General features: G+C 47.5%; 2 protein-coding genes across 2 annotated transcripts; both read right to left on the minus strand.

Moving 5' to 3' along the window:
- Positions 1–38: 38 nt before the first annotated feature.
- SLC23A3 (solute carrier family 23 member 3) lies at positions 39–7,714 on the minus strand. Its single transcript, XM_044670756.1, has 12 exons — positions 7,529–7,714; positions 6,865–7,095; positions 6,591–6,748; positions 6,329–6,426; positions 6,030–6,103; positions 5,775–5,781; positions 5,094–5,214; positions 4,862–4,976; positions 3,797–3,902; positions 1,431–1,595; positions 593–688; positions 39–489 (listed from the first exon to the last, which is right to left on the minus strand). The coding sequence occupies exons 2-12, from the start codon at positions 7,018–7,020 to the stop codon at positions 260–262; spliced, it is 1,326 nt and encodes a 441-aa protein (XP_044526691.1). The 5' UTR covers positions 7,021–7,095; positions 7,529–7,714; the 3' UTR covers positions 39–259.
- A 92-nt stretch (positions 7,715–7,806) lies between these two features.
- CNPPD1 (cyclin Pas1/PHO80 domain containing 1) lies at positions 7,807–12,826 on the minus strand. Its single transcript, XM_044670757.1, has 8 exons — positions 12,698–12,826; positions 11,792–11,894; positions 11,147–11,228; positions 10,834–10,954; positions 10,534–10,662; positions 10,125–10,186; positions 9,401–9,518; positions 7,807–9,100 (listed from the first exon to the last, which is right to left on the minus strand). The coding sequence occupies exons 1-8, from the start codon at positions 12,764–12,766 to the stop codon at positions 8,549–8,551; spliced, it is 1,236 nt and encodes a 411-aa protein (XP_044526692.1). The 5' UTR covers positions 12,767–12,826; the 3' UTR covers positions 7,807–8,548.
- Positions 12,827–14,316: the final 1,490 nt, after the last annotated feature.

The following is a 14,316-nucleotide window of genomic DNA, read 5'->3' on the forward strand; positions in this document are numbered from 1 at the left end:
ATTCCTTTGGCAGAATTGATGAGTCTCCAAACCAGCTCTCGAGCTTTAGGTGAAATTTATACGTAGTGGAGGGGACAAAGAAACTCCCTTCCCCCAACACGTTCTAGTTCGCTCCTGGGAAGTTTGGGAGATACTGCAAAGAGAAGCTAAAGGGGAGTGAGAGGGCTGGGAATGGTTCCCCCTTCCTACAGAGGTATTAAAAGGGCCAGGTGAGGAGGGGTCCTCAATCAGCCTCAATCAGTCATAATAAGACTGAGGCTTAGATCCCGGGGCTGGGCAACAAGTCTGTGGTCTCTCTTGGCTCCAAACGCCCTTGCTCCTCATCCCCTGTGTCTTCGGGTAGGGGACAGAGGCATCGTAGGCTTTGGGGAAGAAAGGAGAATAGCTTTTGTAAAGGAGCAGGCAGTTCATATTCCAAAGCATCCTTTCCGGGCTTCGGAGAGGTCTGAGCCTCTTTCCGAGACGGTAGACCTCGCTCTAATCGAGTTCCTGAAAAGCCATTCAAGGAAAAAGGGTCAGTCAGTCAGTCACTTCTTTCCACAAGAAAACCCTCCCATCTCCACTGTCCCACAGTCCCCAGCATTCAGCTCACCCGGGATAGTGTTCTCCAGGAGGAAGCTCAAGAGGCCCGCCAGGAGCACAGGCTCCGCCAAAAAAGAGCAAAGCAGCACATCCACAGGACTTAAACCTATGGAATGGGGTGGAGAGTAACAAATGTTAACTCCGTAGTGCCCCTCCTGCTCTGAGACTTGGATTCACCAACTGTCAGAGGCAGGAGGGACCTTGGAGTCCACCTCTCAGGGAAGTGCATGATTACATGGCAAATAAGACAAAGGGCTTCCTTGAATCCAAGGTTTAAGGGCTGGTTCCATTCTACTCTTTGTATAACCTTGAGTACCTCTGCACCTGCTTTTTCATCTATCAAGTGGGGAATAATATGCACACCACCTCCCTTCATAAGATGACTAGGAAGCAAGTGTTTTGTAAAAGGTAAAGTGTTGTATATAAATAAATAAAGTGCTGTTATCTAGCCTAGTCCCCTCACTTTACAGATGAGGGAACTGAATTGAAGCAATTTGCCAAAAATCAGTTATTACAAAACAGTCCAACTTTCTGGAGCTTGCAAGCATCCTCCCCTTCCTATTCTTCCATTCACCAATCCCATTACCTCCTACTATCCAACACTTGGATCTTTCCTCAACACTTTCTGCTTCTGGGCTCCCAGGACCCCAAAATGCAAACAAACTCCAGGTCACTGGATTCTCTTGGCTCCAAATGCCCCCAAGTTCCTCTCCTATGAAAGACTTGAAAAGACTAAGAAAGAGTGGACTAAAGCCTAGAAGAGACATCTTCTAGGCTGGATACACTTAGGAGCCCTCCAGCCATCTCTACTTGACAGCTCCTTCTCTTCCCCTTCCTAGCATCCCCACCTGTGTTGAGAATGGGAGCATCCTGAAGCCATCGGGGTAGCAGCAGTGCCATGAAGATAGCAAAACCAACAATGAAGACATTGCGTCCTGAGTCAATATCCGTAGAGTAGAAGTAGGAAAAACCCATAGATAAAATGACTGCCTGATTCACCCCCAGCACAGCACCTAGATGGGGAATTCATTCCAACACTGAACCAAGGACTAGGGAAACAAAGATGAAATTAAAATACATTCTTTCCTCAAGGAGGTTACAATCTAACACTGGGGTATAAAAACATATACAAATAACCATAATAAAATACAAAATGTAAAACCTGGAAAAGAATGGTCTAAACAAAGTGTGATGAGAAAGCTGGGAGAAACTTCATTTCCAGCTTGGTTGTCAAGGAAGGCTTCAAGGAGAAATTGATCACCTGAGATTTGAGGTTGTCAGCCCTTAATGAGGAGAATAATCTCAACAGATGGAGATGAGGGAAAGTTCAGTTCCAGGAATAGGGGACAATTCTTTGAGAAAAATATTATCAGCATCAAATACATTTAGCTAGCAATTCAGGTTCACAAAGCCCTTTCTCTCACAACAAGCCTATGAGGTAGGCAGTAAAAAAAAAAAAACCTAAGGAGAAAATTTAACTAAAACTAAACATTTCTGAACAATAAAATGCTTTGCCTGGGGGATCACACAATTATATGGCAGCGCCAGGAATGAGATTCTGACTTCGGTCTATCACTATAGAGGCATGAGATTTCCTAAGTCTTTCTATCTGGAAAATGAGTATCTAAAGCAGAGTGGCACAAATGGGAAGGAAGCTAGGGAGGAAAAGCTGAAACCAGATTGTAAAGGGCTAGTCTTGAATGCTAGGCAAAGAGATATTTGAAGGCCAAAGTATCACTATGACCAGAATGATTGGGAGTACGGAGAGGGGAACAAAGACAGAAAAACCAGTTAGTGAATTTTTACAATCACTTCCCCAAGAGGTAATGAGGGCCTGAAACAGGATGGTTTCAATGGGAATGAGAGGACAGATGGGAGAGGGTATGAAAGAAGTAAAATCAATTGAAGGAGAGTCAAAGATGACTCTTAAGTTTTGAGCCATTTTTGAGCCGCAGAGAATAGTGAAATACAGGCAGCATTAAAGGGAAGTCTAAGTTTTGAGAGAAAATGATGAGTTCAATTTGAGATATGCTATGTTTGAATTATGGAGGTTTTCTTAATGTGCCTCACAAAATTCCATCTCCATGCCTTTGGGTTCCCTCATCACCTCCAAGTCTTAGAATTCCTCCTTTCCTCTAAAACCCAGTTCAAGGGCCACCTATTCCAAAGGCCTTTCCTAGCTGCTAATGCCTCCCCTACAAAAAAAAAAAAAAGCTATCTTTCATTTTATTTATAATTTGTATATATTTTTAAATGTGCATATATTGTCTCCTTTGATAGAATATAAGTGCTCTGAGGACAAAGATGTTTTTGTTTTCATCATATCCCCAAGGTCTAGCAAAGTGCCCAGTACATACTAGAGTTGTAATAAATGCTGGTTGTTAGATACTGTTGTAAATATGGGCTAGAGGTCAAGACTGGAGATGAAAGACTTAGAAGTCAACCACAGAAAAGTAATAATTAAAGCTATGAAACTGAGATCACCAAAGAGAAGAGTACAAAGAAGGAAGGACCAAGAACAAATCACTGGAGAGCAACCATGTGTAAGAGATGAAAAGAGAAAGAAAAGTCAACAAGAGATAAATGAGGAACAGTCAGAATAGGTAGTAGGAGAACTATGAGTGCAGTGTCATAGAAGCCAAAGGAAAAGAGTATTAAGCAAGATGGTATTAAGTATTAAGCAAGATTTCAGTAAGAAATACTTCAGAAGGGGCAGCCGGGTAGCTCAGTGGATTGAGAGTCAGGCCTAGAAACAGGAGGTCCTAGGTTCAAATCTAGCCTCAGACACTTCCCAGCTGTGTGACCCTGGGCAAGTCACTTGACCCCCATTGCCCACCCTTACCACTCTTCTACCAAGGAGCCAATACACAGAAGTTAAGGGTTTAAAAAAAAAAAAAAAGAAATACTTCAGAGAGGCCCAACAGCAAGAGAACTGGGAGGTGGGGGGTGGATGGGGGGGAAGCAATGGACTTGGCCAAAGATGTTGGAAGGTAGTACACAGTAAAGTTATGTATCCTGACAAGCTGTGTGCCACCTGCAGGGAAAGCTTGCTTGAGTCCCTATACCAAGGGAAAATCCCAGAAAAAGTAGAATGATAAAAATTAAATCCCATTCCTATGTCCCTGATTCAACTAGGAACCTTTGAGGAGAAATAGAAAAAGTTTTAAAAGGGGCCAAGTAAGCAAGGAAATTCATAGCAAGGGCTTGTACTCACCATGTACTGACAGTGGAATGGTGGTGAGGGCCTGTGTCAGTCGTGGAGAGAGACCCAATCCTATACACAAGAGGCTGGCAAGCCTTGCCACTCTCTGAGACCCAGCCTAAGCATGAGGATAGAGCGTAGGTTGCACATGCAAGACTATTAAATCCACTACCCTATATCCCCTACCCTCCTCAGGCCTTCCCTTCATCTTCCAGCTCCAACATTGATACCTGGGTGAGGCTGGTGGTGGCCACATTGGGGAAGCTAGAGGCAGTCCCCAAAGGGCTCCCCAACAGTCCAGCCAGCAGGCTGCCAAGACCCTCAAAGCCCATGCCTCGACTGCAGGCATAGGAGGGAGGAGGAGTCAACTGCAGCAGCCGACCACACAATGCATAACAGCACAAGGAGCTGGTAGAAGATGCTAGAGCCATGGTAGCGCCTGCAGCCAGGCCTCGGAGGGTCAACTTGGGCCAACCCCATCCACCTGGAAAGAGTTGGGAGTCATTTGGCATCTCAGATGTTAACAGATAACAAATGTCAAATGCCCCCAATTGCTCCCAATTGCTCCCTGCCTACAGGCTTGGAAATCTACTTGTTCCAAAATAAGCAAGGACTCCAGTTTCCAGAACTCTTCTTTTCTCCTCATATGATAAAATCATTTCTCCCACCAGTACAGTCTTAAACAGTGACACCATAAGCCTGGAGGAGACTCAGGCCATAAGCCAGAAATGGAATCTATTAAACAATGACTTCAGAGAAGAATAACTACCACTTTTCTGAACTTCATCATCTCTAGAAATTCATCATTCTGCAAGATGAAATCAGCTTGGAAACTCATACCTCCTCAGATCAATTCCCATCCCAAACAGGCCTTTATCATGCCCCCTAGTTGGCTAACCCCCTTCCTTAGAGGGTGAGCTCCTAAAGTAAGGCCTGTCTTGCATCATTCTTTCTATCCCCAGCCCTTAGCACAGTGTCTGATACTTAATAAATGCTAATTATTCTGATTCTGAAAACATTTATGTGCCTGGATAGGAACTAGACCAAAGGAGAAAAATGTGGCCTGGGGGCTCTTACCTGGGTGAGGCAGCCACAGCCATGGGGGGATGTTAGGGGCAGACAGCTCCTTCGGAGTGAAACTAAGGCCCAGTAAAGCAGAGAGGATCCAAACACAGACCACAGGAAGCAGTACCTGTATGAGACAAGACTGAGACGGGATGGAATCCCCAACCCCAGCTAGGTGAAGCTGGCATAGGATGGCAGAAGACATTCCTGGAAAGCATTACAATCATTGCTGGCCTCTACATACCGAGAAGAGGCGGAAGACAGGGACGAGGGTATGAGTTGGGGGGACAGGAGTTCGAAGTGGGCATAAGGGTAGCAGGCAGGATCCCAGATGCTGAGAACATACAACCATAAGTAGGATAGGCCTAAAAGCAGAGAGATTCTTTAGCATCATGGAAGACATGACAGTAAAGCACATGGCATGGCATGGGAAGAAGGGTAATTTGAGGTTGTATACTATGAGAACTGGGCACTATGGTGGGGGTTTGGGGGCAGGGTAGGGAAAGTGAGAGAGGATACTATCACGGGGGACCTATAGAGAATCTGAGAAATCTTGAAGTGGAATGGGTGGGGTATAGGGGAAAGAAGTAATGATACAGTGATACAATGAATGCCATCAATTGTGGGGGTTAAAATGGAAAGCTTGAGCAAAAAGTTTTGGACTCAAAATTCCTTGTGTTGCCCTCCTCCAGATCTCTACTGAAGCAAGGCAGCTCAGGTTTGTCCACACTTCTGCAGAGACTCACGTACAGCAATGCCAGGCCCCAGTTTGCAGAACAGAACAGGGCAACTTCCTTGTGAGCAGAAAGGCCTACCACAGCCAGGCTAGGAGCAAGGACCAAGGGCCCACAGTGGAGGAACAATCGGCCAGGCCCACCCAACAACCCTAGTGTCCCCTGAAGCAGCCCAGACATCAGCACAGCACCTGACACCTGAATAGGGGTAGAAAGAAATAAGGTTGGAGAGAGAGAAGACAAAAGCTGCACTTTGAATCTTGGGGAGGTAGCTCCAGGGGTAGGTCCCAAAGACCTTAGTACTTCCCTCCCGTAGCCCTTTCCTCCAAAGACAATTTCAGTGCCAGGAACCTTAATAAAAAGAACAAGAGCCCATCTCTGTCCCTCTGCTGACCTCACATATGCCACTTTCACCCCTCCTACCCATCTAAGGGAGAAACACCCACCTCTCTCAGAGATTCATCCCAGCTTCCCAAGGTAAAGCAACCTGTTCCCACACATGGCCCTGGTGCTCCGGAATCTGGGTATAGTGGTGGGGAAGGGGGAGAAGAACATAAGGACTTGGAAATTTGAATAGATGAAAACCAACTATTGCTGCCTGAAAGTACCAACTAATAGCACCTGAGCCAGATTGTCCATCCTCTATAACCTCAACCCAATGCCCCCATGACAAACATGAATATGTAATTTTCCCACTTTTGCAGTTCCTGAGTAACACCTCCCCATGCCCTTGCCCAGTGCTCACTGTTTCCAGGTGCCCAGGTAGTGTGGGATGGTTTTTGGCTGATCAATACCAGAGCAGGAATGAGAAACTCAAAGGATGGGGCCTGGACCAGAGGCAGCCTATAGGTACAGCAGGCAGAAAAGGAGAGAGCATGCTTGCTTGAAAGACTTACCTGGGCAGGGAGAAGGACCTGAAGAGGGGGAAGGGGGCTCCCTCCCTAAAGGCACTACACCCATTCAATCAGATCTCTTCAATTTCAATTTCTCCTCCGGTGCCCCCTCACCTGCTGCCCATCCAGGTTTGCATGGCAGTAGACAGACCACATGAGAAGAGACTGGATGCTAAAAGCTGGGCAGGGGCATAGGAAAGTCCTCCTGGGGGAAGACCACGAAGCAGTAGCAGGTGGGAGACACAGAGCAAAGAGGCCAGGACCAGAATGTGCTGCAGAAGGGGGGAAGGGGAGAAGAGCTCTCAAATACTGTTCCCTCCAAGAAATTGTTCTCCACCTCCCAGACAACTCTTTAGACATACAGATCTCTGACTATCCTTCCTTCTACCTGTACAGCCAAGAGCCAGCTGAGGCCCCAGGAAGGAGCAGCAGAGAGGAAATCCAAGGACTGGGGTGAGGGGCTTTGGGGAGCCGGCCGTGGAGGCACAGAGGCCTGGGAATCCAAACAGGGGATCGGGTCAGGCTGGTGAATCTGTTTGTTCATGCTGCCACTGCTCCAGGCCTATCCTTGCTGCCCTTCGTCCAGTGTAAGAGTTTAGAATTCAGTGGTGTCAACTGCCTAGTTTAGAGAGGGACCAGAGTGGCAGTGAAGCAAAACGGAGTTGAGAGATGTGCAGCAGGACAGTGGAACGCATTCACCTTTGCCCAGCTCTGTGGCAAACTCCATCACCTATTAACTGGGAGGCCTTGTTCTGCTGAGTCCCCAAATCCCTTCCTACCCCCAATCCTAATGTCTTGGCATTCTCCTCCCTGAAAACCCTTTGAGGAAGCAGGAAAATGTAGATGATACACCACACACACACACACAAAATCAGAGGCCAAAGGCATCCACTTGGTCCAGCTTTCCTAAATTAGCCATTAATTATGCTCCCTTGTAGGCTTCAACCTTGGGATCATACTAGGTTAAAACAAATCTCCAACTACTACTCAGAGCTAATATTGAAAAACATATCTAGGTCAAGCTCTTAGAACACTTAGAATGAGTGACAAACCTGAAACTAGACGACAGTCAAAGGACATTCCAGGTCTCACTGCATAAGAGAAGACAGAGATGGTGGGCTGGGAATAGTGAATAAAAGAACAAGGATCACTGGGACAAAGGAGCATGGAGTAATCTTGAAGCTGAGACCAAAATCTATGAAAATGGTTGGAGCTTCAGGAAAGAGGAAAAGAGAAAAGGATTTGAAGAATGAAGGGTCTGAGACATGTTACAAGTTCTAAAAGCCTTGGATGTGGTCAGGGGCTGGTGCAGGAAACAGAGTCCAGGCCATGCAACTTAAAACTGTTTATTGAAACCTCGAATTCTTCTATAAAAGCATGGGAAAAAACCAACCAAGTACAAACCAAGGGGTTGGAGACCTGAGGAAAGACAAGGGGGAGAGGTACCAACAAAGGGTGAAGTATATAGGCAGGGGGCACGGAAGAATGATGGCTGGAGAAGAGGGCAAAGGCTAAGAACCCCCTATATTTTTATTCTAAAGGGCAGGCTCTTTCTGAGTGTCCTTTCCTGTTGTCATTCCAGAGCAGCCTCCCATCTCCCTGGTCCTATCATCCCTTAGCACTCAAGTCCTAGGGACTTCATGTAGACCAGCTTCAATTTTTTCCCCTATTCTCACACTTCCCCCCTCATCTTAAGAAACAAGAGCAAAAAATCATTATCAACTCTAGCAAAGCCCAAGGTGGGAGAGTCCTCCCCCTTGGCCTTCTATATGTGACATCACACAGGTCACCAGGATGAAGCCTTCCCAAGTGACATCACGAAACCAATTCTGTGGCAATCAGCCATGGAGTCATAGGCAAAGGCCACAAAGACAAACAACATACTCTTCACCCAGCTGCCACAACAACCCCATTTACCTTTCCCCTTAGAGAAAAGTGAACAAAGATCCAGAAAGGAAGAGACAGTCTAAATCACACATTTTTAAATTCTTCTTTCCCAATGGATAAAGCTTTGTCCTGTTAAGTCCCCCATGGCAACCTAATTCCCCTCAATATATTTCCAGAATCTCTATCTATCCTGGAAAGATAAAAGATTTGAGGCGGGCCAGCTCCATAGCACCAAACAAGGAGCACTGTTGTGGCTGGGGAAGGACTGGGGCACCGGGGCTCCAGGACCAGGGTGGGGCTTGGCCAGGTAGAGAATACCAGGGATTAAGAGGCCTTGTTGTGGTTGAATAGTTGGTATTCTGACAGGCATGGTGTGTTGGGGAGTCTATCTGGAGCTGCCGACAAAGGGGGCAGGGCTGAGGAGCTGGGGTGCCCAGTAAAAGTGGTGGAGGCAGTGGAGAAGGAGTCAGCGTAGCCAAAAGGCTTCCCCACAATGAATGCAGTCCCATTTCCCCCACTAGATTTTGGGAGGTGTTAGCAGATGGGGTTAGGAACTGTGGGCCAGAAGCTGAAGACAGAGAACAAGGTTCCAGTGGGCATTTGGGGGCAAAACAACCAAGATCAGGGGGTCCAGGTGGGGGAGTGCCATGTAGCCCCAAAGTCTGGTGCAGGATGGTCACAGAGGCCACAGCCACAGTCACACTGCTTACATAAGCCAAGGCTAGCAGGCAGGCCAACTGTTGGGGAGAAAAAAACAAATGTCAAAGCCCAAATATTGTCCCTTATATATTCTGCTCCTACCCCTGTTTTTTCAGAGATGAAGTGTTATATCCTCTCCTCAGCCAATATATCACTCCAACCCAATCTCTGCCTCACCCCCAAAGTCCTCCCACATTATTCTATAGTTCTCCTTGCTCTTATTGTATTCACCATACTCCAAAATTACTTAATTCCACCCTAGAGCCACCCCTTACTTTAATCTCCTTCACTCCTCCATTAGTCTTCAACTCAACTTCCATTCCTATGACCATATTCACCTTGGCCAAACGCTGACACAGGGAGCCCAAAGCCAACTGCCAGGTCCGTTGCTCCAACAGCACACATAAGTCTGTATAGGTATACCAGCCGCGGCGACGACCCTGCTGCTCAGCCACGCTGGTAGAAGATGAAATATGTCATGAAAAGTTCAAGCAAGATGAAATTTACTGCCCCAACCAACATCTCCCACTGTGCCAAAGGCAACATTTTACAGTGGTTCTCATGGGGTCTATCAAATCTATAGGCCCTACAGCTACTTAAAAACAATTTAAAAAACTAAGTCCAATATTTTCAGTAATAAGAATAATTAAAATGAATCTTCCATGAAAGCCCTTCCTTCTCTCACACTTAATATAAGAAAGGTTATAAGAACCAGAAGGCACTGGGAAACATGACATTTTATCTCCAAGCCCCATGTGCCTCCTGAGTACAACCAGCCACCCCTAACTGTTTTTTTTTTTTTTAACCCTACCCTTAACTTCTGTGTATTGGCTCCTTGGTGGAAGAGTGGTAAGGGTGGGCAATGGGGGTCAAGTGACTTGCCCAGGGACACACAGCTGGGAAGTGTCTGAGGCTAGATTTGAACCTAGGACCTCCCATCTCTAGGTCTCGCTCTCAATCCACTGAGCTACCCAGCTGCCCCTCCTAACCGGCTTTTAATCCCATGTACTTCCTCCCTCTCCTCATACCAGTCCTTCCTCTCTCTAGTGCTCCAGGACTTACCAGCCCTCCAGCCAACTCAGCACCTCAAAGATCTCCCGAGGGTCAGTGTAGAGGCTCCAGTCCTACAGATTAAAAATAGAAAGGACTGATGTATAGAGCTAGACAGAGTAAACAGGATGTAGGACAGAACTTTCTTAAATGAATATAATGCTTGTAGTCACCAAAGGCTTTGACCATTATTTAAGAGGAATGAGGATAGAGCTAATTCTTATATGAAAAATGTAAAAGCATGAGAGAAGGTCAAAAATAAAGAGGGGAGGGTAAAGAGAGAATAGGCAGTGAATCTAAGTTTCTAATATAAGACTACTTGTGTAGCAGAAACTGTAAGTAGTCAGGTTTGGGGTCTGAGATGTCACCATTTATCATGGTATAAGTAAAAATAAGCCAAGAAAAGAAACAAGATTCTCACCATGGCATTCAGGAAGCCTCTCTCCAGAGCATTAAGGGTAGGCACTGCCATACCTCCTGCAGCCCCCCATTCATCATTGAAGACCTCCTCCTCTTCCCCTTCATCATACAGGTACTTGCTAGCCACCATCTGCAAGGACAACAGAGATACTATCACTAAAGTACCCTATCAGACACCTTTATCTATAGAGATGAAAAAAAAAAAAAGAAAAAAGAAAAAAAAAAAAGGCAAGGAGTCCCAAGATAAAGGCCCCAAAAAGGCATGGTACTGGAAGGGGCTGGAGAGAAGAGGGATTCTCACCATAGAGATAAGGAATAGGTCAGAAGATGACACATGTTGTAAATAGTCAGGGTTTCTGTGTCGGAGCCGTTCAATATAGACTAAGGCCAACATCATGGCACATGGAGAAATACATGCTTCCCTGGGGGTTGGAAAAGAAATAAGCATTAGTGCCTAGAACCATATCCACAGTCCTCTTTCCTTCTATACACTTCATCCATTCCAGCCTCCCATTCTTCACTTAAGACCTATCCAATGTCCTCTTTATGAGCTTGTCTTATTCCTGTCAGCCCTGACCCCACCAAACACAAAGTACCCTTAATTCTGGGCTCACCGGGACACATGAGATACATATTTCTTCTGGAGCCGGCGAATAGGACTTGGGGCTGCCTTCTGGAGCAACTCCACAGCAATGTCTAGAGAGAATGAAGTCCAGAGTAAGAAAACATTCTTCTCTCCCAACCCCTCCCCTTCACTTTCATTCTCTTAAGTCAGTCATACTTTGACACTTTAAACCTTATGATACAGAAACTTGTGTGTTGACAGAAGGTCTGTCTCACATATACTTCATAACAAATGATAATGGTTTTTACCTGTTTGACTTTAAAAATTAATCAATTCCTATGTCCTAAACATTAGGATTTGCCATACTGATTACATTCTCAGAGGAAAATGTACACACAGGTAAGTAGGATATTAAGAATACTGAGGAAAACTAGTTTTTCTACAAAGCAATCAAAACACTGAAAAATCACCTCCTAAATGGGGGGGGGGGGGGGGAAAGGGGATCATTTTACTGAAATCCAACTCCTGACAATCTAATTTCCATTACAGGTCCCTCTGAATATATCACCCACACAGACACAAATCCAAAACTTGTATCACACAGACAAAACATTGTCATAGACATGGGTTAATGTGTTTTTACTAATCTCCTTCTATCCCCTTGCCTCTCATTGGCTCACACACACTGTCTGACCTGCCACAGGGCTAGATAGTTCTTCTAGGCCACAATCAGGGTCCCAGCCATAGTAAAGTCTCTTCCTTACTCGCTCACTTAGTTTTTGGTGTCCAGGAAGAAACTGAAACAGGCAAAACGGGGGAAAAGAAACATCATGCTGGTTAGAAACAAAAGATTAAGTACCCTTGACTCTTTTAACACGAATGATAAATTATGTTTTCATAGTATTTTAAGGTGCTCAAAGTCTATAAACATTACTTCATTTGAATCTCACAATCCTAGGTTTGGAAGCATTCCCATCCACATTATGACAAATGAAGAAAATAAGATTTAGAGTTAATGACTTGCTCAAGCTTACACAGCTAGCAAGTTATCTGTAGCGGGATCCGAACCCAGCTCATCCTCAAAATCCATTCTCTACTTGCCAGGTTGCCTCTCCCTTAGAGACAGACCATCTTGCCCCCATCTGCTCTGGCCTCCTGGGCTCTGGTATAGAGGGGATAAAATTCAGAGGTTTGGAGTTAAAGAGAAATTCAAATCACAGCCCAGCCCTCTCCTAGTACTTTTGAGAAGAATTAACTGATGCGAGCTGGCCCAAGATCATGCAGGTAGGACTCAAGTCCAGCTCCAGGGCTTTCTCTTCCAATGGCACTAGGCTGCCTCTGATACCCCCAACTGCGAGAAGAAGGGGTTCCGAAACCCAGCTAATAATCCCCGCTCCTCTCTACCGTGGGCCTACAATGCCTCGGTCTCGCGTAAACCCAACTCAGCCCTGGTGAGGCCCCTGGTGGCGGCAGCAGCTTGCCACGGGAGTGCGCAACTTCATCGGGGATTTGAGCGCAGGGACAAAGCGCGCAGCGGCCAAGGAGCTGGGCCAGGGGCGGCCTGGGCCAAGGCCCAGGCTGAGGAGTCCGCCGGACCCACCGTGAATTCCTGGAAGCCCGCAAGCGAGAAGGCGCCCTCTTCGTCCAGCAGGAGCCCAGACAGGTCCATCCCGCTGCCACCTGGGGAAGAGGGAGATAGGAGAAAAGTGGACCAGGGTGCCCTCCTCAGTGCCCGGTCAGATTCCAGGACCAACAGTGGGGCGGTGCCGGCTCTCGCGCAGCTTTCGCGGCCCGCGCTTCCGCTTCCGTCCGGGGTGGGCGGGGCCTCAACTTGTTCTCCTCCAATCTTCGGCCTTCCTGCTGGAATGAGGCGGAGCCAAGGAAAAGGAGCTCTGAGGGCTTCAGCTATCTCGCGGGGGAGGGGGGAAGAGTTAGCTCGCCACTGCTAAATTTCCTGATGCATGAAGAGGATAAGCTCCCGCGCTACTCTGGGCAGCCCTACCCCACGGGTGGGCGGTACGTGAAAGTCGGCTAAGGCGTGGGTTCCTTGACCTGGAGCTCCAGAGAGCTTTCTGTAGGATCTCTCTGGTTTAGTGTCTCAGGAGAGAAATGGGAATGGTCTCCCTGGCTGGCCGACTCTCATCCACTCTCAAGTCAATCACCCTCTGAGGTCGGCCCTTCCTTCCCCAGGTCCCTCTGCTAGGCATACCTTCTACCAACAATATATGTAGCAGGTTTCTATTTATGTACACACTGTCTCCCCTTAAGACTGTAAGCTCCTTGAGGGCAGGAAGTGCTTTTTTTTTTTATCCCACTGCTTGTCGCATGGCTTGTTACACAGTACGCACTTAATAAATGCTTGGTAAATTAGTCGTTTGCATTTAATATAGGCTTGCTGATGTGTAACCAAGGCATGAAAAGTTTGGGCGTGAGAAAAAAACAAACAGCGTGTTTGTGTTTAGGGAGATTAGGTTCCAGTAGTAAAATTGTTTTCGAGTCTCAGCAACGTCATCACAAGGTGTTCTAGTTTCACCAAACAGTTGATTGACCCAAGGCGACGCGAACGTCACTCTGGTAGTGTGACAACACGGGAAGGCAAAGCACAGGGCGTAGCCTACATCCGCCTGTACGCCCGCACCCGGTTTTTAAGTGGGTCACTTGCAGTTGTTTGTTTTCACCCTCGGGGGCGGGCCCTTAGTACGGGTGGATGACGGGGAGGGGCTGAGCTGCAAGATGCAAGCCCCACTAGGACCAATCCCTGTCCCCGGAGCACCCTGGGGAAAGGGCAATTCCAAGGGCTCTACGGAAGTAACTTCCCATAAGCCTTGGCTCCTGACGCTAGCCTGAGTCACCCGGGAGGAAACCTGCAGTCCTGGCAGTGCTCAAGCGCTCCTCTCCCCAACGCCAGCACCCTTCCACAAAGGCAATGCCGGGACTATCTCCGGCAGCTGAGGATGCCCGAGTCACAAAAGCTCAATCCTTTCCGGGATTTCCCGGCCGCGTCTGTTTCTGGGAGGAGGGTCGGCTGACTGCGCACGCGCTCCGCACCCTCCCCCGCCCCCGGGGCGGTTAGTCCCCCATCACGTGTGGAACTCGCGCTTGGCGGCCGCCCCCATCACGTGGTGCCCTCGGCCCCCAGGGCGGTCTCTGCGGCGTGCGCCCCCTTCCGCCTGACGCGCCCCCGGCGGCGGCCGCGCAGCTCGGGCTTGCTCCGGGCGG

This window comes from Gracilinanus agilis, chromosome 3 (assembly GCF_016433145.1).
Source record: "Gracilinanus agilis isolate LMUSP501 chromosome 3, AgileGrace, whole genome shotgun sequence".
NCBI lineage: Eukaryota > Metazoa > Chordata > Mammalia > Didelphimorphia > Didelphidae > Gracilinanus > Gracilinanus agilis.

What these genes read in the sequence shown, in the direction of transcription:
- SLC23A3 (XM_044670756.1), bottom strand. Translation starts at nt 7,020, where the DNA reads ATGAACAAACAGATTCACCAGCCTGACCCGATCCCCTGTTTGGATTCC. An exon ending in GCTGGCTCTTGGCTGTACAG is followed by an intron (nt 6,749 to 6,864) that starts GTAGAAGGAAGG and finishes CCCCTTCTGCAG; the next exon opens with CACATTCTGGTCCTGGCCTC. An exon ending in CCTGGAGAACACTATCCCGG is followed by an intron (nt 490 to 592) that starts GTGAGCTGAATG and finishes ATGGCTTTTCAG; the next exon opens with GAACTCGATTAGAGCGAGGT.
- CNPPD1 (XM_044670757.1), bottom strand. Translation starts at nt 12,766, where the DNA reads ATGGACCTGTCTGGGCTCCTGCTGGACGAAGAGGGCGCCTTCTCGCTT. An exon ending in ACCTATTCCTTATCTCTATG is followed by an intron (nt 10,663 to 10,833) that starts GTGAGAATCCCT and finishes TTGTCCTTGCAG; the next exon opens with ATGGTGGCTAGCAAGTACCT. An exon ending in TGTGTCAGCGTTTGGCCAAG is followed by an intron (nt 9,101 to 9,400) that starts GTGAATATGGTC and finishes TCTCCCCAACAG; the next exon opens with TTGGCCTGCCTGCTAGCCTT.